Genomic DNA, 23099 nt, shown 5'->3' on the forward strand with positions numbered 1-23099 from the left:
ACTGATGTCCATGTATCTATCTATCCATGTTCAGTACCTCAGACAAACAGCTCCCCATGTTTCAAACACGTAACCTTCACCACATGATCTCTACAGGCGCAAGGTGATCGGAGTCTCTGACCCTCTGACCATGTATAACCTCGTCGAATGCAGTAGTGCAGTCTTCCAGGCGGCTCTCTGTGTCTCGTCTCGGTGACATTGCCTGCCTCTGAGGAGATGGCGGAAACACCCAGCCATGTTCGTTCAGCACCAACACCAACACCAACGCCAGCACCAGCACCGACCAAGCGACCACGGCCCGTGATCTCCTGTCTCGAATGTAGAAGGAAGAAGCTCAAATGTGATCGGACGCATCCATGTCAGCAATGTCTCAAGACTGGCCGCCCCGCGAGATGCGAATATCAAGCTGGACAAGAACCGGAGCTCAACGCTGCCTACTCAGCGGCCGTGGGAATTGCGTACAAGAGGCCGCGCTTGGAGCAGGCCCATTTTGGGGTGGCTGACAGCGCAAGTGATGCAAGAGACACCTTCGAGCACCCCCGAGAGCGCAGACAAGGCTTCTCACCGGCGCCAGTGCCGGTGCGACGAGGCGTTATCGAAGACCTCCAAGAGAGGGTGGCAAGGCTGGAGCATGCTCTCCTCTCTCAGGATCAACGACGAAGTGGAAGTGAGGGGTCGGTAGTTATTTCTCGCACTCCGCACGATTCCTCGCCGTCAAGGATCTTCGTCGATGAAGATGAAGCTGAAGCCGAAGCTGAACATGGCCCTGCCGTCAGGGCTAAAATGAAGCCGCGGTTCCCGGACGCATGTTCATTTCTGAAAAAATTGCATGACAATTCTGGCAGCGCTGACATGGTCAACTTGCGGACTCAGCTCCAGTGCCTCCATCATGCGATTGAAACAGCTAGCCAGAAGCGTCGCAATGTGCCAGTGTCGCTGGGATTGTTGGCGAATCAAGACCACCACCGACGGTTACACTTGCCTCCATTCCACCTCTGCGAAAAACTGGCCGTTCACTACTTTGACAACCTGGAACACTGCTTTCGGATCCTGCATTGGCCCGAGTTTAGGGACCAACTCAAAGTCTTCTTCACGGACGGGCTCGGAGAGAAAGCCTGTAGATTTGGATTCATTCCTCAACTGGTAGGCGTCCTGGCAATCGCCGCAAGTTTCGGCACACACCCTGAATACGACGCCGGCATGTCGTATCCTATTCTTCAACGACCCATCGCCTTAAATTTCATCAACGAATTCCTCCGCGGGCTCCGAGACCGACAGAGATACTTGCTTCCAGCATTGCAAGTCAAGATGCTGGTGCTGATGTTGAATTGGGTCGTGATGGATCTGAAATTTCCAATCGATGACCTATTCCGGCTCAACGGAGAGCTTGTCCGAGACGCTTTGGTGATGAAAATGGACCAAGACCCTTCAACCCTTCCCGGCGTGAGTGTTTTTCAAGGGGAGCTTCGGCGACGCTGTTGGATGACCATCATCGAGTGCGACCTTATGCTGTCGATCCTATGTAAGCTGCCCTGCCTGGTCCCGCCATACACGGCGAAACATCCACAAAACGTCAACGATGAAGAGATTTTTGAAGGGATAGAGGCTCTTCCTCAATCCCGACCCCTGGAGGAATGGACCGATGGCCTGTGCCAGTACGTACTCTCGCAGTCATTCCCGCGTCGCCTTGCGGCGTGTAAACAGATGGACAGCTCCAGCCCTGGCCATGCGAAGTTTCAAGACGTGCTTCTGCACACTCGGTACCTGGAAAGAGCGCTACAGGAGCTTCCTCCGCCTCTGCGCTTCAGTTACATGGGCGACCAAGCAAGCAAGACTCCTCCTCGGCTGATGGCCCGGATGGAGCTCGACATTAGCATCAGACGCCCCCTGATGCATTTGTATTCCTGCTGCGCCTCGGCGCCCAATGCAGAGCACATCCAACAGGAGGCCAGGGCAGGGTTTCTGCAGTCATGCCTGATGCTGACAACCTTCCAGGATCTCTTTGATCCACAATTTTCCGAGGTCAACGTCCCGCGACCTGAAGGTTACTGGGATTTCTTCTACAACGTCTACAGGTACGAGCTGGGCCAGGCCATGCTTGGCCTATGCCTCGAGATCAAACGGTTTACGTGCGCAGCCAGGGGACAGGGATTGACTTCTGTAACGGAGGGAGTAGAGACCGAGTCGACTCCGGCAGGCTCAATATCAGCCCCATTGAACGGGACGCCCAACCACGGTAAAGCCGCAAGAGCACCAGCTCTGCCATACACGACAGCAAACATGATGGATAGTGTCAAGGATACGCTCGATTCAATGAAACGCCGGCTTCTCCATCCTGGCGCCAGCTTCAAAGACCTCGTCTACTTCAACGTCGTCCTCACCTCGGTCTTGCCGGACCAGCCAGGCCAACCGAAAGAGATGCTGATGCAACAGGCCCTCCAAGGTCTGGTCCATGATTGCAGAGCTCAACTGGAGCAAGAACATGTGCCGATCCCAAGCGCCCACGAAGTCTTCACGAGGAGCCTCGAGCAAGGAAGCAACCCCTCTCAACTGTCTGAAGCCCTACTAGGCCCGAAATTTGATCCTACCTGGGCCGACTTTCCGGATCTTGTCTTGCTCGACTCTCCTGGCTCATATGAGCTGGCTCCTCAAGAAGGCAGCTAAGCTGATTGACCAATGCACTGATCGTGACCTTTCAGTGTGTTGAGCCAAGGGCATCCCCCATTGTCACGTTATCCAATGGTCGTTGCGAGGGTCATCCTGAAGATACGATGGCACATCCAAGTTGCTGTCGTTACTAGGTATGCTACACTCGTCGCCGAGAGCTCGGCACGCTTTATTACTCTGTATAGTTCAAAGCGGAGGAAAGATTGCGGTTGCGGGATACGGTTGCAGCAGGCTGAATCAAAGCAGGCTACAAGCTGGATCAAATGTGAATCGAAGTGTCCCAAGAAAGAGGGGCAGAAGAGATTCCAAATGCATTGACTTCCCATTTTCCTCATAAAAGGTACCTAACCATCGTTTCCGAATATCCATCCAGTCTATGTACTCTATATGCTCGTTATCTCTATATGCCAAGTCATGAAACCTCAACCCTCGAATGAAACACTGCATAGGTTGCAACAAACTCAAGCTGACGCGAACGCGACTTCACAGGCTTGATGCTGTGTGTCCCTCTAAGACATCTCTCCGCAGATTCGGAAAACTTCACGTATATCAAACGCCGACGCCGACACCTCTAGGCCCAATCTAGATCCCTGAATGCTTGGGCAAAGTCCCCTTCAGGGAAGCCCTCAAGAGGCGACTGCACCATAGTTGGCCCCATGATCGTCGTCGAAGAGATTTCGTCCCATCTCATCCGACAATGTGTCAACTCATCCAGCTTTCGGACGCTCGGAATTATGCCAGTGGCCGAAACTCCATGAACTGGATCTCTCCACAGACCACGCTGTCCAAAGAATTCCTGCTTCTCCGCCAAGGCACAAGATGACTATCCTGCCCCGATGCTAACTCTCTTTGGGTTCGATCTGTGGCGTTCATGCTCAAAGGGCGCCGGGAATGTCTGTGGCATGTTCTGCAAACATCTACCCAAAATACTTCCTCAAGGTCTCGTATATACTGAAAATGATAGCCGAACTCGGGGCACTTCGGAAAACTGTGATTCCACAGCCACGATAGAATCCTTTGAGCCCCTGCTCGCGCCATAATTGACGACCCGTAGATGCAAAGGTCATTTTCTTGACCACTGCGGCGTCGGCAACGCTGGTCTGCATCCGCGATTTGATCGTATCGGCGGGGTAGAAGACAAAGTTGTATGACATTCCTGCAGCGGCGCCAGCACACATCTGCTGCCAGACTTTGACGTCCGCTATCTGTGACACCGACGGGTCGTATTTCAAGAACAGCATCTTGACACCCTCGTAGGAGCCGAACCAAGCAGCCGATCCCCCAGTCTCGCGGATCAGAGTCCCCAGTTGGCCATGCCAGAAACCGAGAATGCCTTGGGTACGGAATATTGTGCGGACTAGTGCCAGAGGCCCAGGAGGTTGCGCGCTTGTGTAGCCAAGTTTTGCAGCCATATCAGAGGGTGGGATAGGGACTTGCATTTTGCATTTCACCAACTCAATGGGAGTAAGAAGGAGAGAAGTAAACGCCCCCGAGGCAGCCCCGCATCCGAGGAGGTAAGAAAAAGGGAGCTCGATTTTACCGCCGTTCTGGTCTCGGAGCAGGCGGAGGGATGCAGAGTTCGCCACAATGATGTCCTGGGCAATCCGATAACTGAAGAACAAGGAAGATGTTTCGATTGCCGCCCCCAGAAGCGGCGCGCTGATTCCACGGTACAACGAGACCAGAGGTCCCTCGGGTGCTCGAAACGCAGCGGAGAAGGCATCGAGCGGTCCTCGAAGCCGATGAGGCCCAAGTTCGGTCGTCTGAGATTGTAGCCGGACCTTGACCGTATCAAACGGGTATTCCACAAATTTGCCCAACACTCCTGCTATTGACCCAAAGGAAATGTCTTTCAACGCCTCGACGCTCTGATTTGGCGGGGTTACGAGGTCAGGATGTGGTGGGGTTGGCTTGTGGACCGGCTCGAGGCCGTCGACGGTTGGCAGCTCATCTTTGAAGGCTGCCATGCAGAAAAGGGAGGTTGGAGAAGGAGGACTGAAAGCGGGTTGCAGGGACAAGGTCTGCTACTGTAGAGACATGTTGTAGTGTGTGAAATGACACCCTTCGCCAGAGGAGGATAAAAGCTCCTTCTTGAAGGACGCTCGAGGCGGTGTCGGTTACGGTGGAGAATCGAAACCAGGAGTCACGTCGACTGGGCAAATCTCAAGGCGGCATTTGCCAGACCAATACTTGATGCTGGACGAGGATGCGTGTATGGCTTGATGGAACCCGCCAATGCGTGCTAGAAATGCGTGAGAAACAAAATTTGCACCGATGTCGTGAGTTGTGACAGGGCACTTTTTTTCGGCGGGTGAGGACGAGGGGTGGCAGGCTGAAGGCGCATGAAGAGCGGAAACCAAATGCATGAATTAGGCATGGCGCGGTGACCGATGAACGCTAAGATAATGATTATCAGATTAGATTAACAAATTCTGTTACTGCGGCCAAGTATTACGGGACCGCCAATTCCCTCCATCGTCCTCTAGTACACATAGTACTTGCATTCAAATTGCGTCGAGGTGGTTAATTGCCGGCGGATTAGGGATTTGTCTGAACGGTGCTCCATACCCTCTTGGCCTGATTCTGCGGTTGCACTGTAATCTCGACGCAAGAATCTACGCAATGACTGCCGCTTTGTCTGGCACCGGCGAGGCCGCCTCAAGGACACTAAGCACTGCGACCCCTTCCGAACCGTCGAAGACCATACAGATGCCCGGGATGCGAGTCAATGGTAGAAGAAGTCTCCAAGCACGCACATATATGACACTAACTTGTGCGCAGGCAAAAACTGGCATGCTCCCAAAAAGGCATTCCGCCCGACAGCTGGCCAGATATCCTACGCCAAAAGGAAAGAACAGGACAAGATCAAGCAAGCAATAAAAGCCAAAGAGCAAGAGATGAAAGCAGAGAAAGAGCAGCAACGGACTGAAAGAATACAAGTCATCAAGGATCGGAGAAAGGCCAGAGAAGAAAAAGAACGATACGAAAAGATGGCTGAAAAGATGCATAAGAAATTGGTGGAAAGAAGAAAGCGAAGAGAGAAGAGGAACAAATTGCTGAAAAGCTGATCTCTTCCTGATGCATGTATTATTGCCACGGCCATACCATCCGGCATCTGTCGGACCCATTCACCGCGCCCACAAGAACATGCAATTGTCAGCGCAAGGCGATTGCCGGTACATATCGAGGAGTATTTCCGTCCCAGTCAAGGACCACGACATGTGCATACGTGCCGGTCTCAAGGACCCTAACAGCCATAACCGCTTCCCGGCATCGGCAGCATGCCGTCTAGCTTGCGAGGTATGCGTCTTTTCGCACCATCAGGAGCACAAAAGAAGCCTCCTCATCAAGGGAGATCTGGGTTGGGTCATAAGCGGAGAAGTAGCTTGCGCCGCATCAGAGAAAGGACAAGCTGGTGGCACCTCTTGCGGGATGTCATTCTGAGCGAAGACTCAGGTCCGCTTCGGAGGAAAGCTTGATGGTTGAAGAAGACCATTGAAAGGTTATGAGCAGCGGCTCCGACTCTGTCTATAGACAGTCGTGTGAGAGAATGAAGATGGACCTAGATTGGGGTAGCCGTTTAGGCGTTTGCATCATTCCGAGCAACTGATCATGAAACGATCAAACCCATTAGTTCGTAGCCTATTCTCTTATGGTTCCCAATCTCGGTGTTTTGCGAATGGAATATCTGCCACGAAATTGCCGATTTTCAACTTCAGAAAGGAAAATTTCATCGTAAGTCCGCGTAACTCATCGACCCCGATATCCACAGGTTGCCCTTGTGCTTGATCATCAGGCTGCTGCAAAGTCCAGGCGATACTGATATGAAACGCGTGCGTGTTATCGATTTTCTGTGGGGATCTCGAACTATCGTACAGCGTTGCGAGCCCGAATTGACGAGCGACTGCGTTGCATACTGACAAGAGCATGTTCAATTCATCGTTGTCGGGCTTAGTCAACCTTAGCACTAGAAAGAACCTTGATCGGGTCTCATTTGAAACCCAGTCCAGCCCAATGACGTGAACCGTAAACGGCTTCAGGTGAGTTTTGGTCAACTTGCTGAGCAGACTTTCTTGAAAGGCAATCTTCTGCTCCGTCTTTAGTACAAGCGGAGCGGACAAGCTCACGTGAAGAGGCAGCAGGGCTCCTAAATCTGAGCGCAGAAAGCTGTGTATCTGAGTGCCAGCAATACCACTGCCTGAACCGAGGGCCTCTGCGGCTTTCTCGAGCACCTTGTCGAGTATCCCAACCTCAGTCTTGGACGGAGACCACTCGAGATAAACATGGGTCGACCAATTACCTACTACATGAGGTACCTGACGGGTTCTGCCAGCATGCAGTGTGGGATCATCGGTGGCAGAAGTCCTCACGTTTGCCGCATACAGAGAGTGAAAGGAGGCTGGGAGCCGTGGAGGCGGTTTAGGCTCGACTTGGACGGGAGCAGCATCTTCAGCCTTGCGTTTCCTGGTGCCAACATTCTTACTTTTGAATGGCTGATCGCTGTCCGAACTGGATTCTGAATAATCAACCAGCATGGTTCGTGCTCAGGAAAACATGGCACAGGTGCCACCCACGGCGAAGATAGCGGATGATCGCTCGGTCTTCCCGGTCGGCGGAGTCTGGACGATCAGAAGGATGGAGATTTGAGGCCACGTCAGTACGGATGCCAACAGATATCTAGAGCACTGGAGTGGAAAAATGGGATATGGTGGTGGACAGTGACGAGGTCAAAATGGCGAGTTATCGATAGTCCAATTGGGACTAGCTTAGCCTTAGGCCTCCCGCCTGTTCCCATCCGGCGCTCTTCTGCCGCTCTACATGTCCTCTGGATATCTGTGCCTTTTCTACACATATCTGATGGCGATCATAGAGACAAGATTCTCAACATCTAAGAACCTTGTGGCACTACTTGAAAAGCAGCCTCCATACTCAAGAGTGCTCACAAGAAACCTGCAGTCGGAACGTGCAGTCCATCTATCCGTACGAGTACCAGTCGAAGCGTCCTTTAACTGGGTCCGGCGTCCTGCCGTCACAAGAAGCTTACCTTTGCACCGGGTCGGACTGTCGTGGAAGCGTCAGCAGTAGAGCCAATGACCACACGATCCACAGCCAGTACGAGTAGCTCGTGAAGTTTGTTGTTTCTGAAATTGTGTATCCGTATATCTCTGGTCGCGAACTTGCTACCTGGCGTGCTGGCACCTAACCTGGTGACGCAATGATGGGCAGGGGCAATTGCTGATGACGCGGCTGCGGCGGGAAGATAGGTAGGTACCTTAGGTAAGGTAGGTAAGGTAGGCATTATTGGGTATCTACCCAGGTACCTACCTGAATTACCAGCTCTCTTATATGCGTGATTCTGGTTCTACCAACAATACGGATACCAGGCACCGACCAGCTGTAATAAATATGCCTGCCATTTTATGAACGCTACGGAGTACGGAGTAGTACTAAGACTGCGACAGAGCCAATACTGGATGACAGCCTCGACTTCCCAGGTGAAACTAGTTGCCTAGCTGGGGTTGTCACAGGCACTAGTGATGCTACTAGCAGTCTAGCACCTCCCATTATAGTATCAAATGCCAGTGACGCGGCAATTTATCCGTACGTACTGTGTGTGACACGGGTTATTACTACCTAGGTACGTAGTCCCTACCTACTCGTAGAAGGGTTCCCGGGCAGTGCAGAGCTTGTCCCGCCATGCTCCGTCTCTGGTGGAGAGTATGACTGCATCGTCTTCCATCGCATTGAGCTGCAACAGGACTGCATCTTCCACCACCTCTTCCCTCAACACTGTATTGTACATAATATCCATTTTCCATACACGCCCTGTTTGATCCTTTCCAGCACCGCGCGAGGTCTTGTGCGCTGCGACAGTCCAAGATGGATTCTGCGACCGACAAGGAATGGGTACGTCACCGCCGCTGATCAGGTAGTCGAGCCTGACTTGTCCTGCGCAAAGTTGACCTTTTCTTCCGCAGGCATCCAAGTATCTTCTTGACCCTTTGAACGCGCCCGAGCCGTCACAGGAGGATGGTCCTGGGAACACCTTCCGTCCAGGTGCCAGTGTTCCTCCGGTTCAGGCCTCGCCACCATCAAGACACACATCTGGTCGACGGCTCTCGAAGAATCCCTACCGCAAAGGCTCTCTATCTACAACGACCACGACGGAGATCAGACGAAGCGCTTCCCTACACAGTCCCAGCAATAGCAACAGCAACATCAATGGTCGTGGGAGCTTGAACGCCTCTCCTGCGTCTTCAACCGCTTCCCCAATCTTGAGGCAATCTCCACATTCGCCTCGGTCTCCCAGTCACAGGCAAGAAGCTTTCGGCAACGACAACAAGCCTACTGGAACTGGACGCCGCAGGGGAAGCTCCTTATCCGAGCGGTATCCTGGCGACATGTCACATCGGCCATTGGATCAACTGGCGAAAGAAAAGGCTGCGGCAGACCGCGCGCGCTATGCCACCAAGAAACATCATATTCCTCCGGATATAGTCGACAATCTTGACCATAGTGGAGGTACTGCTTGGCATCATGGAGGACCCTACGATGCCACCTTATTTGCCCGGAACAACTCGGCCAACTCGCCTCTTGCCGCACTGGCTGATTCCAATGCCGAAGCTCTCAAAGCCACCCCAAGGGAGAGAATCATCGACAGTGTGGTGCGCCATCGACCTCTCGACGGGGTCGCGGCTTATCCCCCAGGCTATCAGGACCCAATGGGCAACGTGTATCATTATGCGGAAGGCGACAACATGATGATTGAAAATAGTCCTGGAGGCGGCGCATACAAACGATGGCCCGGCGTTGAATATCTTCCCGAGGATATCAAAGGCAAGGGCGAGCCTAGCTACAGCATCGAGAAAGGTTTGAAGGAGCATTCGATCAGTGACGACAAAGTCGGGAGTGAAGGCATCGAATTGGAGACCAGACACCGCAGCAGTAGCGGTGCCGTTCCCGCCGATAGCTGGGATGCTGGCCACAGCCAGGTGAGTCGAAGTGGAAGCATCAGCAAAAGGCTGAGCGGCGGGTTGAGGAAGAGATTGGGCAGTATAAAGAGAAAAAGCCACCACGAAGATTGACAGGTGTTGCTCCTTCTTTCCGCCTAAAGTTCCCGTGTGGTTTGGTACAGGACTCTGGAGGTAATTGGGTTATAGAACTAGTCAGCGATGGCATTGGATACACGATTGGGAAACGCAGGATTCCGCAGTACCACGGGCAAAAACCACTACTTAGTGTACGAATATGAAGCATAGGTGCCTTCCAATTAGGGACTAATACAGGCAATTTGTTAAGGCAATGAGAGCTGGCTCGTACCGCAGGGCAGCAGCCGCCTTCTTCAGCTGAACTGGCAACCATGTTTGCTGGAGCTCCTCGTACCCATTCACATGCTCCGCCACGAAACACAGCCCCCAAAATGATCGACTGTCGCGGGTGACTCCAGCTGACCAGCTGCTGTGTACAATTACCTTTTCTCTTCTAGCAGCTTTGCGGCAACTACTCCTTGAGCAAACATTGCATGACTTCTTGCTAGGTTCCTTCCATTTGTCGCTCTTGCTGTCCCTGCAGTACTCCGCGTAGATTTGGCTCCATCGCCGTCTGCCTCGACCCTACCCCGCAACCTCGTGCGCAGGCTGCTACTGCGTGCAGCTGTTGCGAAGGAGCTGACTGCAGTGCAAGTGCCGAAGTTCTCTTCCCAGAAGATCTTTCAGCTCATCGTTAATTCGAACATATACACTATTTTCCTTCTCTCAAGTGGCGGAATCGGCTTGAAATATCTTGACGGTCTAGCGAAGTCTGGTGCGCAGGCACTGCCTGAACGGTCGCAACCATGAGTTGTAAGTCTTTGTACTCTTCTTCCCCGTGTCAACTGGTAAATGGAAGGGTTGGGCCCGTGCAGTGTGGTTGTCGGGAACTCAGGCACAAACTGTCCAGAGCATCAGGCTAATCAATTGACTTCCAGTGACCGGCATGTTGAACAAGCTGCAAGGCCAGCCTGACAGTTACGAGAAGAAAGCACAGTATCGATTTGGAAAGACTCTTGGTGCAGGCACGTACGGCATCGTTCGAGAAGCCGAAGTGAGTGGGGACAAGGTTGCAGTCAAGATCATCCTCAAAAAAAGCGTGAAAGGCAATGAACAAATGGTCTACGATGAGTTGAACATGCTTCGGACTCTTGACCATCCTCATATTGTCAAGTTTGTGGACTGGTTCGAGTCAAGAGTAGGCTCCAAATCTCTTTCCTTCCTGGGCCTCGTATGAGCTGACTCGGCGGTAGGACAAGTTCTATATCGTGACCCAGCTTGCTACCGGAGGTGAACTCTTCGACCGGATTTGCGATAAGGGCAAATTCACGGAGAAGGATGCGTCGCAGACCATCAAGCAGGTCCTTGAGGCTGTCGATTATCTTCATGAACGAAATATCGTTCACAGAGGTGAGTGGTGTGGCATACTGTTAGGATTAGCCTGACCTGTTGGATCTTTGCAGACCTCAAGCCTGAAAATCTCCTCTATCTGACCAAGGATCCCAACTCCCAATTGGTTCTTGCCGACTTTGGCATTGCCAAAGCGCTCGATAGCCCAGGTGCAGTCCTGACATCTATGGCTGGATCATTTGGTTATGCTGCTCCGGAAGTCATGCTTAAGCAGGGGCACGGCAAACCGGTGGACATGTGGTCTCTGGGCGTCATCACCTACACGCTTCTCTGCGGCTATTCTCCCTTTCGATCGGAAAATCTCGCAGATCTGATAGACGAATGCAAGAGCGGTCGTATCATCTTCCATGAAAGATACTGGAAGGATGTCAGTAAAGACGCCAAAGGTTTCATAATGAGTCTCCTACAACCAGATCCCAAACGACGCGCCACCAGCAAAGAAGCACTCAAGCACATCTGGCTGACCGGCGAGACTGCCTCAGAGCATGATCTCTTGCCAGAGATCCGATCCTATTTGGCGAAGATGAAATTGAAACGTGGTATTGAACTGGTCAAACTGGCCAACCGGATCGATGCTCTCAAGATGCTCGACGACGAGGATCCTGGGTCCCCCGATGCCAACGATATACCTGCCAACGCACAAAATGCGGCCGGACTGGCAGTCAAGAACCATGTCAGAGGTGTGTCTCCTGGCCGAGGTCTTGCAACGAGCGATGGCCCTGAGAAGAGAACTCTAAGTAATGCGGCAAAGAGTGCCATTTTCCGAGAGGTGGTGCTGGCCAAAGTAAGAGAGATGAAGGACAAGGAGCAGACCGATAAGCTGGTAGCCGAGGTCACGAAAGAACATGAGCGCAGGAAGAGCTTTTCGGGGCAAAAGTAAGCAGGCTTTGCGAATATTGGGCTGAACGGTGAACCTGCCCATTTCGATGACGGTAACAGGACTGGTTCAGTTCCATGAATGGTGCAGTGCAATATGCTTTACTCAAAAGACGACGATACCCTGATTACCGGACAATGGTCGCGTGTTTGGGCTTTTCTGATACTTGATGATGGCTTGCTCGGAAACGGGTGTATTCAATTCGCCTGTTTGCTTTAGCGGATACTTGAGAAGCAGTGCTCAAGTTGATTCTTTCCAACATTCTCTCCACCGAGCATAGTTATACAATGGCACCTATCGACATTGTGATTCTCCGTCGGGTAGAGTGAAGCGGTCGGGCTACTCACTACACCAACGAGTCCTGTACGACTTTCTCCTCTCGCCAAGCTCATGTATCGGTTTGCTTCCCCCCTCGGATGTAGAAGGAGATCACATCCCTAACTACCTGCGAAGTATAAGTCGTTGGGGAGTTTCTCGTTCCGTCATTGCATTTATTGCTCGTTCGGGTCAAAACTATCATCTCTACTGAAGCTCTGGTAAGCGTAGGGACAATGGACTACTCGTGCTTTGTCGGCTGAGTGAACTAGTATTGCTCAGCCTTGTGAACATCAGAGTTCCGAGGTGGGCAACCGAGATTCCTCCGAGAGAGCAAAATGATACACGCCGTACTAATTAATAATAATAGTTCGTTTCCCCAACCCGCAGCCTCCTGGTTCCTGCGGCACATTCATTTGAGGCATGTGAATGCCATGTCCTACCGAGATGATAGCTCAGCGCGCCGTTCGGCATGCCTCTCAGGCAATTACTGCCTGTCACCAGCTCCAAGCGGCTGCTCCTCGGTGGTACTCTTCGGTTCAAAGGCCAGCACACGGTGAAACAAAAAACGCACTGTCGCCCCGATGGTTGGGTGAGACCAAGAGCCGGATCGGGAGATGCATTACATTCGGCATGTCGCCGAAGATGGTGGACGAGGCGGGCGAGATTCTGCGGATCCTCGGTCGCGACTGGCGGGAACTGGTCGCAGGCAGTGAAGGGTATCTGACAGATGAGAAAAGAGCGGGACTGCACCGACACAACATCGTCTGGGGCGAGCAGGACTCGATGGGCCACGTCAACAACGTCATGTACGTACGGTTCGCGGAGAGCGCGCGGTGCAACTGGATTCTCAACTACAGCCAGCACCTCGATCCGACGCACCAGCGGCAGTGGAGAGAGCTGCTGACCTCTCGCGGCATCGGGCTGATCCTCAAGAGCATCACCGTCGACTTCAAGTTCCCCATGACCTGGCCCGACCGGATCTCTGTCTACCACAAGCTTCGGTCACGGCCGGACGAAGCCACCGAGTCCCTCGTGCTGGACGTCCTGATCATTTCGGAGCTCCGTCAGCGGCCCGCCGCGCGGTGCCTGGAGGAGTCCGTCGTCTATGACTATAGAACCGCAAAGAAAAGCACTCTCGAGCCCTTCATGCTGCACCAGCTGAGAAACACGTTCGACCTGCAAGAGGCTGCGAAGAAGGAGAGCCATGCAAAGGTGCAGCACATTGAACAACGGGTCCGCCATCTTGAAACCCAGACTTGGGATAGACCAGATGCGAAGGAAGACTTTGGTAGTGCCCAAGTCCCATAAGAATTCTACTTCCCAGAAGACCCAGGCGTGTCCTTCTACCATGCTCCATACATAACCAGCAGCGTTAAAACTACTGCACTGCAACTCACACCACGCAGCAAGTTCAATTTGGACGAATCTGCGGCGAATCTGCCGTGCCTCCGAAGCTCCTTGTCATATAATAATGGGTTGGAAGCATGCACATCTGTTTGGGGTATCGATCCATCTTCGTAGCCTCAGATGCACCCAGTCCAGCAGCAATGCTTTCAACATGGCGTTTCAGCCAACGTGAAGACTACTCGCAGCTCACGTGGGTGCTCAACCAACAATGCCACTTTAAAAACCATCTGCCAGCAACTCACTCTGTTCTTATCTCTCCTCACCATTCGACTTACGCTTGGCCTCCCTATAGACCTCTTACACGCCTCGTTCTCTACTGAAATCTTGTTGGCAACAATCGGTGGACTTGATTTTAGGTTCAATTTCGTTCTCCATTTCCTCCTCCCAGTCCCTTGGCTGCGAACTTCCCTCTTGTGCGCCGTGTCCTCCGACTACGTCTCTCCTACGTCCGTCGCTATCCTCCTACGACGACTATACACCTAGTAGGGAGGAAATAGGCGACCTGTGATGGGGCTGGAAGTCGAGCAGAGCCTCCAAGGAATAGGGCTTAGTCCACCGAGCAACCATTTGTACGGAATACCATCACCAGTAGGCGACCTCGGCTCTTCCGCCTGGCCGTCCCGGGCAGCCCCATTAGCCGTGGGCGCATTGATCGAGGGGTCACAGGAGACGGAGAAAACTGGACGAAGAGCTTCGACGCAGGCGCAATATGGTCAACTCCCATGACTGCACGCTGACAATGCATAACGCTACATATTACAGACCAATGGCAATGGTAAGAATCGACGCTACAGGAGTGACTTGAAGTGGTAGCCTGCACTGTGCCGTGACTATTGCAGTGGCCAGACCTCGCCTGGAGCCAGTATTGTAACCCACCTTTACGGTTGGAGACTGGTTCGGATAGGTAGGGCATAGACGATGAGGATGGTCAGTGTAATATTGTCCTGAACGGCCCTTTCTAGCTGATCCGCTACTAACTACTACTCGCGTACAGAGTATAGTTACAAGTCTAATTAATGGATACACGAGACGGGCGCGGCCTTCTACTCCGTACAGCGTCACATTACTAAATCTGGGACGTTTTGATCCCTCGGAGACCTGTCTCTACCCTTTTCTTGGGCTCCCATCTGCCGCCGTCGCTCGCTCACGTCGCCCTTGGCCATACTACTATGATGGTAGTCTGCAAGCCCGCCTTTTCATCATTCGCCGCTTCATTTGCCCTGAATGAAGCTTGCAGAAGAGAACCCTAGTCTAGGATGGCAGGGCACTTCGGGGCCGGAAAACGAAAATGGTCTGGGCCGACAGAGAGCTGGCAAAAAGCCATGTTGCGTTGACAAGATCCAGCCTGCTGTCGTGTCTTGAGATACTATTATGCTCGTGTTCTCTACCGAACGCGCAGAACAGGGCAGATTGATTTCTCACGATGGATGGTTTGCAAAGTACTGTATGTTATCGACCTCTTTTCAATACACTCAATCAGCTAAGATGAATGTTTGACCGCAGCCAACAGAGTCGCCATACCATACTGGATCTCTACCACAATCGTATCAAAAGCCACATGACTCCAGTCATGCTTACTCCGAAGCGTACACCTCGCCGCGGACGTACGAAAGCTACCCTGAACCGGTTTCCGATCGCCAGTACGTGTCACAGCTCGAGCCGGTCTATAACCCGGACCGTGATCCGTTGAAGAGAGAGAATGAGCCGCCAGTTGTGCCTGTCAAGGAGAACAGCCGGATATGTGGCTTACGAAAGCGGGTTTTCTTCACAGTGCTAACAGTTCTCATTGTGCTCGTGGCTGCCATCGTCGGAGGTGTCACAGGAGGTGTACTCGGCACAAGGCACAAGTCTGTACGTCGTGCCTCATTCCTAATCTTACGTATCCGCTAACCCCATGGCCAAAGAGCTCGCAAACTGACCAGAACACGTCTAGCCAGAGTGCTCTATCTACAGCTCCGTCGACAGCAAGTGCCTCATCTACAGCGCCGTCAACTACAAGTAATGTCAGTGGAACGCTGGGAACCCCGACACCGGTTGCAGCACCAAGCCCCATGCGTTCAATTGTAGCCACGCAAGCTGAGGTGACGATTTTCCACGTGTGGCAGAAATCCGATGGAGATCTTTACATGCATGGCTATTACAATGTGCCCTCGACCTGGGCGGCTCCTTCCAAACTAAATTTGACTTATCCGGCAATTGACAATACACCAATGGCTGTACTTGCTTGGGAATACAATGATTACTTTGTGAGGCTCACATCGTGATCTGGCCAGAATGTCAAGATTGCTGATGATCACGCGGCAGGAAATTCGCTTGCAATATGCTGCACAAGGACAGAGTAGTCTCGGCAGTCTCGAATTCAGGTGCTACCAGAACGGCTCTTTATGTACCGAACCATCCAACACTATGAACACTGCGATCCCGGCACCGCCTGCGGGGACAGGATCAGCTCTCGTGACCCCCGAGCTCAACATGCTACGAACGTACTACATTGGCAGCGATGGCTCAGTCCTCCAGGCCGGGTATACCCCTCAGAATGACTGGACCGCGCCGGTAGCGATCAGCAATGGTGCAAAGGCGCATCTTGCGTCGCCCATTGGTGTAACCATGGTGAAGGACGACATATGGCTCTTCTGGTTTTCCGACCAGAAGCAGTTGCAGTACACAACTTCGACGTACACGGAATCAACGTGGTCAGCAGGTGAGTGCTTTCCGCCTTCGTTTTACGTGTGCCGGTTACTAACAGCTTCCACTAGTACAAAACATTTCTGCGACCATCCCAAAAGAGCTTCCTCGCTCCATTGGCGTTGCACGCTCCGATACGCCGGATGTGACTCAGATCTTCTACCTCGATGGCATCGAGATGCAGCAGGCGCAATACTCGAACAACGGGTGGTCCAATAGCAATCTCGGGTCATCCACGCCAAACTCAAGCATATCGAATGGACCGATGGCAGCTGTAGGCTGGAATGATACAGCTGTACGGTTATATTATGTGGATGATAACGCAATCGTTGAGGTGGCTTCCGAATCTACATACGGCACATGGGAGTTGGGTACCATGGACCCTGACGACTATGACTAAGGGGTCTGACAATACCAACAAAGAGACATTCTCAATTCAACAGAGAACTCTTCGGTCGACATCTCTTGCCTATCGACCTATCCCGGGGCTGTGGCACATTTTCGACCTACAAACAAAGTCGCGACACCCTTGTACCTCCTTCCCTCACGCAGATTTGATAACAATTCCTGGATCTGCTCAGTGTATGCTCGACCGACCACCCTGCTTGAGATACCATTCATTGATCATCTCAGATGGTTGCCTGGTCGACTGGACGAATGTTGTTTCGTAGGTTTCAGGCCGCTGCCTCAGTGCACCCAGAACCGATAACGAATTAGTTGTGGACGAAGAGATCGGATGGCCACCTCCACACCTTTTCTCTCAGGCCTGAGATCTGATCTTACCGCCTATTCCGTTGATCTATGCTGTTGATTTGTTCTGTTGACGAGGCTTCATGGCCCCGGCCCTGCCCCCGGCCCAACTCGGTGGTTTGGCCGAGGCTGCGTGACGATCCGGGAATGCTTGATTGTCAATAGGCCCGTTTAGAAAGGGACTCTGTTGAACGCTTTACTTGATGCTATCGAGTATGTTGCTCTGTCAAGTGTCTATATCGCTCTGTCCTCTGTCGAGTGTGCCGCTCTGTCGAACGCTTTGCTTGACGTTGTCGAGTGCTCTACTCTATCGAACGCTTTACTTAACACTGTCGTTGACGCTGTCGAGTAGGACTTGATTTTAGGTTCAATTTCGTTCCCCATTTTCTCCTCCCGGTCCCTTGGCTGCGAACTTCAGTAGCAGTTAGATAAACCGCCTTTAATTCTGGCATAAGCCTCGTATAGCATATAATATAAGACTCGTCTAGAGGTTTTCCTAATCCTATCAAAGTCGTAGTTGGATAAACCTCCTTTGAGTCTGGCACCCACCCTAAGCATCGTACCTACTTCATGCTCTCGTAATTCTTTATCTTAGAATTCAGATAGGTGGAAGGTATTGTCGTCGACTTTTACAGAGGACGGACTCAGGATGCACTTTTTAACACGATTCAATTTGCGATGCGGCTAGCAGAATATATACATGGCACACGCGCTGCTAGAAGTCGCCTTGCTCCCGTCATTCACCACGCTCTATCACTATCTTTCCCGTAGCTGAGGTGGCTGAGATGCTTGCTCGTTCCTCAGCGGTGCTTCTGCCGAAATCCATCCAGCTATCCACCTCCCCAAACACCGGCTGCGGGGAAAAGGGGTGTTCCAGACATATCATGTCTTCAGGTCACTCCCAGGCCGCCACAATTCAACCAAATTGAACGTATCTAAGCTCGAATTGTTGTTCTTCTGCCTCATCAACGGTCTACCTCACCGAACACAAGGTCCATTGTGCCAATTATGGCAACGGCATCAGCAAGGAGGTGTCCACGGCTGATCTGATCGAAACAGCCCAGATGGGCGAAGCCAGGGGCTCGAACTTTGCATCGGTACGGCCGTTCACTTCCGTCACTGACAAGATAGACGCCCATTTCTCCCTTAGGAGCTTCGATCGCAGTGTAAGTGTCACCGGGTGGCACAGTGTACCCCTTGGTGAAGAGCAAGAAATGGTGAATTAGTGCTTCCATGTTCTCCTTCATTGCTGCTCGAGGCGGTGGTGAAATCTTGTAGTCTTCGACCTTGACAGGGCCAGGTGGCATCTTGTCCAAGCACTGGTGGATAATTCGTAGAGACTGTCGGAACTCCTCCATGCGGCAGAGGTAGCGATCGTAGCAATCACCATTTTGACCGACCGGGACGTCAAACTCGATCTTGTCATATGCATCATAGGGCTGGCTTTTCCGAATATCCCAGGGAACGCCTGAGCCCCGAAGCATGACACCGGAGAATGAATAGTTGAGCGCTTCGGCAGCGGAAACAACGCCAACACCTTTAGTTCTACCGATCCAGATTCTGTTGTCGGTGAGAAGTTCCTCCGTTTCGTCAATACGATCTCCGAATTGAGTTGCCCAAGCGTATATGTCATCCAGAAGACCAAGAGGCAAGTCGGCCTTGACGCCGCCAGGACGAACGTATGCGGCATGAAGGCGTGCACCGGAAACGCGTTCGTAGAATTCCTGCTGCAATTAGACGCTGTCCAAGGGGTCCGGTAGCAAGTGGACGCACCATCAGTTTCTCTCGTTCCTCAAAACCCCACAAGAACGGAGTCAGAGCACCCACATCCATGGCGTGGGAAAGGATCGACATCAAGTGGTTGAGGATTCTGGTGATTTCCCCAAACAATGTCCGAATATACTTTGCTCTTTCAGGGATTTCAATGTTGAGGAGCTTCTCGACTGCAAGAGAGAAGACTTGCTCATTGGTCATCATTGAAACGTAGTCGAATCGATCGAAGTACGGCAGTGCCTGCAGATATGTCTTGTACTCGATCAGTTTTTCTGTGCCGCGATGTAGCAGTCCGACGTGAGGATCTGCTCGGATGATTTCTTCTCCATTCAGTTCGAGAATGAGACGCAGCACACCGTGTGCGGCGGGATGCTGAGGCCCAAAGTTGACTGTGTAGTGGCGAATCTTCCTTGGTTGATACTCTTCGCCCATATCCGAGTCCACAACTAGCTGCTTGCCGAAGGAAGCGTCGGTCGGACTGAGAGTCGTGCCTAGGGGGGCTACCGGCGCCTCGGCATCAAAGGGTTCTGCAGTAGCATTTCGACGGGGACTCGTAGCAATGGTGCGGGAGAGGAGCGGCGATTGTCTTGAAATGGGCTTAAAGCTAGGTCGAAGGCAAAGTCTTTTGGCGGAGTGCGTGCCTGCGGCTCGTACAAATGCCGCCGCCATTGTCGAGGTCGGCACAAGGCCAGGTGGTGAAGCTGGCGGTGACCGTGATGATTCTGATTGCCTCTTAGCGAACGGCAACAAGCTGAGAGAGCAATCGATGTGTGCCTATCCGTGGGCGAAACTGGGTGAGGTCAATGACAGCTTCGGGAATGTCTGGCGCGGCGAGGAATCTAAGCATCGATGATTGGCTGCGCAGTTTACCACTTCCCCCCGCTCAAGTTTTGGAGAAAGAGAAGAGACTCTCACATCTTTTTTTTGCGAGTACATCCGCAGTCTGCAAAAACCATCCATGGCCCCGATGCAGCCACCACAGGATGACCTGGACAGGCGGAAGGTAAGATATGGCTTGTCCTGTGTTTGGCGATGATGCTGACGATATTCTAGGTTGTCGGCATCAACCCCGAAACCGTGACGAACATTACATCGACCGATTTTCCAGGCCACCATGCCGGCGAAGACAATTCCTGGTCTCTCTCAAATTTCAAGCAGAATTTGAAAGTCCACTTTCATGAGAATGAAAAGGATGAAGCCATCTTTTCTCTTGTCGGCGTTGATGCCTCCATCGCGAACGCATTTCGTCGTATCCTCATCGCAGAAGTCCCCACCCTAGCCATCGAAAAAGTCTACGTGCAGAACAACACTTCGGTCATTGCAGACGAGGTGCTGGCGCACCGACTGGGCCTCATCCCTCTGAAGGGCCGTATCGAAGGCCTCAAATGGCTAAAGTGGTTCTTCGAGCCAAATCCAGACCTTGGGTTCGAGGGCGTGGGACGAACCGACTACAACACTGTCGTGCTAAGTTTGAATGTCAAATGCGAACGCAATCCACACGCGGACAAAAATGCGACAGAGCCGGAGGAGAAGTATATCAACAGCAGCGTCTACTCGCGGCATATCAAATGGGCGGTCCAAGGCTCCCAAGAAGAACAGTTCCGAGACGGCCCCATCGAGCCAGTCAGTCCGGATATCTTGATCGCAAAGTTACGACCAGGCCAAGAAATTGACATAATCATGCATGCGCATCTCGGAAAAGGAGGTGACCATGCAAAATTCAGCCCCGTCGCAACTGCGACGTATCGACTGCTCCCGACCATCACCATCACCAAACCGATTCTTGGGGCCGACGCCAGAAAATTCCAAAAATGTTTCCCGCCCGGCGTTATTGACCTTGAGCGTGTTACCCCGTCCGACGCTGCATCCGACGAGTCCGTCTACCATGGCCGTGAGGGTGACGAGAAGGCAGTTGTCAAGGATCCCATGCGGGACACAGTTTCGCGAGAGTGCCTCCGACACGAGGAGTTCCGGGACAAAGTCAAGCTAGGTCGAGTGCAAGACCACTTCATCTTCAACGTTGAAAGTACGGGACAGTTTCCTAGTGATATGCTTTTCTTGGAGAGCGTCAATGTCCTAAAATACAAGGCCAAGAGGCTACTCCAGGCGCTTGATGAGATGGAGAAGTAATCGGCGAGCATCAAAGTCCCTGCAAGGAAAGTCGGATGAGTTGAATGCATGGTTGGCGGCGTTATAGCATTGCAAGGCGTTTGAGTCTGAATTTAGATGCCTCAGGTTGCAAGACCAATGTGGGGTACCTCCTTTCCCTTTCATCGCGGCGGCCCGTCCGGTCTTCCCTGTTTCAATGGCTTCCATCATGGTTGTCTCGTCGAAGGTCCTTCTATTCTCCTCTATTTTGTCCGCCTCGTCCGTAAGCTCTCACTTCCCAAAAACTAGCCGGAACTTGAACGAGATCTGGAATGCGGCTTCAGCAACCCCAACCTCCTCCCCATCACTGACCAGGTCCTTCATCTTCTTGCTTAGGTTCGGCCGCGTCTGCTCCTCAAGGCTTTTCGGGGCTTGAACGTAAAGTGTCTTAGCCTCCGTCCGGATACTGGGCTTCTTAAGTTGCGCCTCAGCTCTCTCGGCCAAGCTGGCGAGGAACTCCTCGAGCCTCATCTCCGGGTCGATAGTAATGTCCTGAGACAGATTACCGCAGACTGGGCAATCATCCTTCTTCTCCGCGGCGAAGGTGTACGTGTATAAGCCTGAGTCGTTCGAGTCGCCAGTGTACATCATGTAATTTTCAAGGAAAGGGGCGCAGGAGGTGGCAATTTTGAGGGCCTCGTTGCAGCACGCAGCCGCGATGATAGCGTTCGTTGAAGCGATGGCAGGGATAATGTTCTTGACCACGCCTTGCGTCAGGGAGTACGTCACGCCTGGAATGTTGAACTCTTTCGCTCGCGCTAGTGCCGTGTTGTAGAGCCAGGTGATGTGTTCTGGATCATCGGTATCGAGGGTTTCGCCTTTTCGATGTTCTTCCCAGGCGATGATGTGGGCCCATTCGATACAATGTTGCGGTTGTCGGGGGATCGTGGCAAGAGTACAGAGCGGTACAGCAGCACGAGGGGCGTGCATAGACAGTTGACATTCAATACAAGACGTCAGTGTTGGAAGAATGACACGAGCCTGCCCTTTGAAGCCTTCGGTGCCGCCATCAATTAGAGGTTTCAGAGACTCCGGATTGCCCATGTCGACCATATCGACCAAGGTGGCATTGATCCAGCGCCGGGCTTCGATGCTGTCGAGTCCGCAGATCACGAGCTTGAACTGCATGTAGTACTCCTCGTCTTTATCCTGTATCTTTCCGTTATAGGGGGTGATCTTAACTCCCGGGACGCGTTGTTCGACAAAGGCCGCAGCAACCTCGGCCTTTGATTTGCCCACATCTGACTCGCGAAAGAGGAACTGTCGATTGAGATTGGAGACGTCGATGGTATCCATGTCGATGACATGAATGTCCTTGAAGCCTGACAGTGCCAGGTTCTTGAGAATCTCACATCCAAGCCCACCAGCGCCGATCACGAGAACCCTGGATGACTCGAGAGCATCGATTGTTTCTTCTCCTGGTACGAATTCTTCACCTGCATATGGAGACGTAGTCGATAATACTCTGTCTAGGTATGTCCTTCATAGTAGTCAGACCTTGAAAGCCGGTGTGAAGGGATCGATTGCCTTACCATCGCTCACGAGCCGGAGTGGCGGAACCATTAGTAAGAAGCGATGATATAGGAATTGACATGCTGGGAATGAAGAACCAATGTTGAGGCTTGAACTTCAGAACGGAGACAAGGTTCTCATGACCATACACTCAGAGGATCGAAATGCGAATTGAATGCTGGGCAGACAGTCACTCTGTGGGAGCAAGAGGGACGATCCGATCACAGGCAAAGTGACGAGCCGAAGATATCTGGCGCTGGCGTTCGCTTCTCGGATCTGGTCTTTCAAGTGATGTGATCGAAGGGTTCTGAGCCTACCGCGGTAGCATGAAAAGGGCGATCCAGCTTAGGAGTTCTAAGGATAAACAGTTCAAAGAAACCAAAGATCGCATGGAAGTGGATGGGATGTAGTCGCGGAGCCTGGCAGACAGCAAATCGGAAATGCCAGGTGCGCCAATACAGTACAGACTGGCTGGTGCTGTGGTGCTGTTACTTGGCCTGATGAGGTCAACTTGAACTCGGCGG

General features: G+C 52.4%; 11 protein-coding genes across 11 annotated transcripts; 7 read left to right on the forward strand and 4 right to left on the reverse strand.

The window, feature by feature from the left end:
* Positions 1 to 216: 216 nt before the first annotated feature.
* A1O3_09505 (uncharacterized protein) lies at positions 217 to 2664 on the forward strand (the record flags this gene model as incomplete). Its single annotated transcript, XM_007739599.1, has 1 exon — positions 217 to 2664. One exon carries the CDS (start codon positions 217 to 219, stop codon positions 2662 to 2664), a length of 2448 nt encoding a protein of 815 aa, XP_007737789.1.
* Positions 2665 to 3584: 920 nt separating this feature from the next.
* A1O3_09506 (solute carrier family 25, member 46) lies at positions 3585 to 4634 on the reverse strand (the record flags this gene model as incomplete). The annotated part of the gene is made up of 1 exon (XM_007739600.1): positions 3585 to 4634. One exon carries the CDS (start codon positions 4632 to 4634, stop codon positions 3585 to 3587), a length of 1050 nt encoding a protein of 349 aa, XP_007737790.1.
* A 655-nt stretch (positions 4635 to 5289) lies between these two features.
* On the forward strand, positions 5290 to 5735 carry A1O3_09507 (uncharacterized protein; the record flags this gene model as incomplete). Its single annotated transcript, XM_007739601.1, has 2 exons — positions 5290 to 5398; positions 5449 to 5735. 2 exons carry the CDS (start codon positions 5290 to 5292, stop codon positions 5733 to 5735), a joined length of 396 nt encoding a protein of 131 aa, XP_007737791.1.
* Positions 5736 to 6317: 582 nt separating this feature from the next.
* On the reverse strand, positions 6318 to 7202 carry A1O3_09508 (uncharacterized protein; the record flags this gene model as incomplete). Its single annotated transcript, XM_007739602.1, has 1 exon — positions 6318 to 7202. One exon carries the CDS (start codon positions 7200 to 7202, stop codon positions 6318 to 6320), a length of 885 nt encoding a protein of 294 aa, XP_007737792.1.
* A 1345-nt stretch (positions 7203 to 8547) lies between these two features.
* Positions 8548 to 9752, forward strand: A1O3_09509 (uncharacterized protein; the record flags this gene model as incomplete). Its single annotated transcript, XM_007739603.1, has 2 exons — positions 8548 to 8574; positions 8646 to 9752. The coding sequence occupies 2 exons, from the start codon at positions 8548 to 8550 to the stop codon at positions 9750 to 9752; spliced, it is 1134 nt and encodes a 377-aa protein (XP_007737793.1).
* Positions 9753 to 10641: 889 nt separating this feature from the next.
* A1O3_09510 (CAMK/CAMK1/CAMK1-CMK protein kinase) lies at positions 10642 to 11985 on the forward strand (the record flags this gene model as incomplete). Its single annotated transcript, XM_007739604.1, has 3 exons — positions 10642 to 10893; positions 10949 to 11105; positions 11159 to 11985. The coding sequence occupies 3 exons, from the start codon at positions 10642 to 10644 to the stop codon at positions 11983 to 11985; spliced, it is 1236 nt and encodes a 411-aa protein (XP_007737794.1).
* Positions 11986 to 12930: 945 nt separating this feature from the next.
* On the forward strand, positions 12931 to 13608 carry A1O3_09511 (uncharacterized protein; the record flags this gene model as incomplete). Its single annotated transcript, XM_007739605.1, has 1 exon — positions 12931 to 13608. The coding sequence occupies one exon, from the start codon at positions 12931 to 12933 to the stop codon at positions 13606 to 13608; it is 678 nt and encodes a 225-aa protein (XP_007737795.1).
* Positions 13609 to 16113: 2505 nt separating this feature from the next.
* On the forward strand, positions 16114 to 16792 carry A1O3_09512 (uncharacterized protein; the record flags this gene model as incomplete). The annotated part of the gene is made up of 2 exons (XM_007739606.1): positions 16114 to 16408; positions 16464 to 16792. 2 exons carry the CDS (start codon positions 16114 to 16116, stop codon positions 16790 to 16792), a joined length of 624 nt encoding a protein of 207 aa, XP_007737796.1.
* A 1315-nt stretch (positions 16793 to 18107) lies between these two features.
* On the reverse strand, positions 18108 to 19584 carry A1O3_09513 (NADH-ubiquinone oxidoreductase 49 kDa subunit, mitochondrial; the record flags this gene model as incomplete). Its single annotated transcript, XM_007739607.1, has 2 exons — positions 18108 to 18866; positions 18916 to 19584. The coding sequence occupies 2 exons, from the start codon at positions 19582 to 19584 to the stop codon at positions 18108 to 18110; spliced, it is 1428 nt and encodes a 475-aa protein (XP_007737797.1).
* A 289-nt stretch (positions 19585 to 19873) lies between these two features.
* On the forward strand, positions 19874 to 21045 carry A1O3_09514 (DNA-directed RNA polymerase I and III subunit RPAC1; the record flags this gene model as incomplete). Its single annotated transcript, XM_007739608.1, has 2 exons — positions 19874 to 19918; positions 19969 to 21045. 2 exons carry the CDS (start codon positions 19874 to 19876, stop codon positions 21043 to 21045), a joined length of 1122 nt encoding a protein of 373 aa, XP_007737798.1.
* A 249-nt stretch (positions 21046 to 21294) lies between these two features.
* Positions 21295 to 22657, reverse strand: A1O3_09515 (ubiquitin-activating enzyme E1 C; the record flags this gene model as incomplete). The annotated part of the gene is made up of 2 exons (XM_007739609.1): positions 21295 to 22543; positions 22596 to 22657. The coding sequence occupies 2 exons, from the start codon at positions 22655 to 22657 to the stop codon at positions 21295 to 21297; spliced, it is 1311 nt and encodes a 436-aa protein (XP_007737799.1).
* Between the last annotated feature and the right edge of the window lie 442 nt (positions 22658 to 23099).

This window comes from Capronia epimyces, assembly GCF_000585565.1.
Source record: "Capronia epimyces CBS 606.96 chromosome Unknown aczIQ-supercont1.9, whole genome shotgun sequence".
NCBI classification, from domain to species: domain Eukaryota; kingdom Fungi; phylum Ascomycota; class Eurotiomycetes; order Chaetothyriales; family Herpotrichiellaceae; genus Capronia; species Capronia epimyces.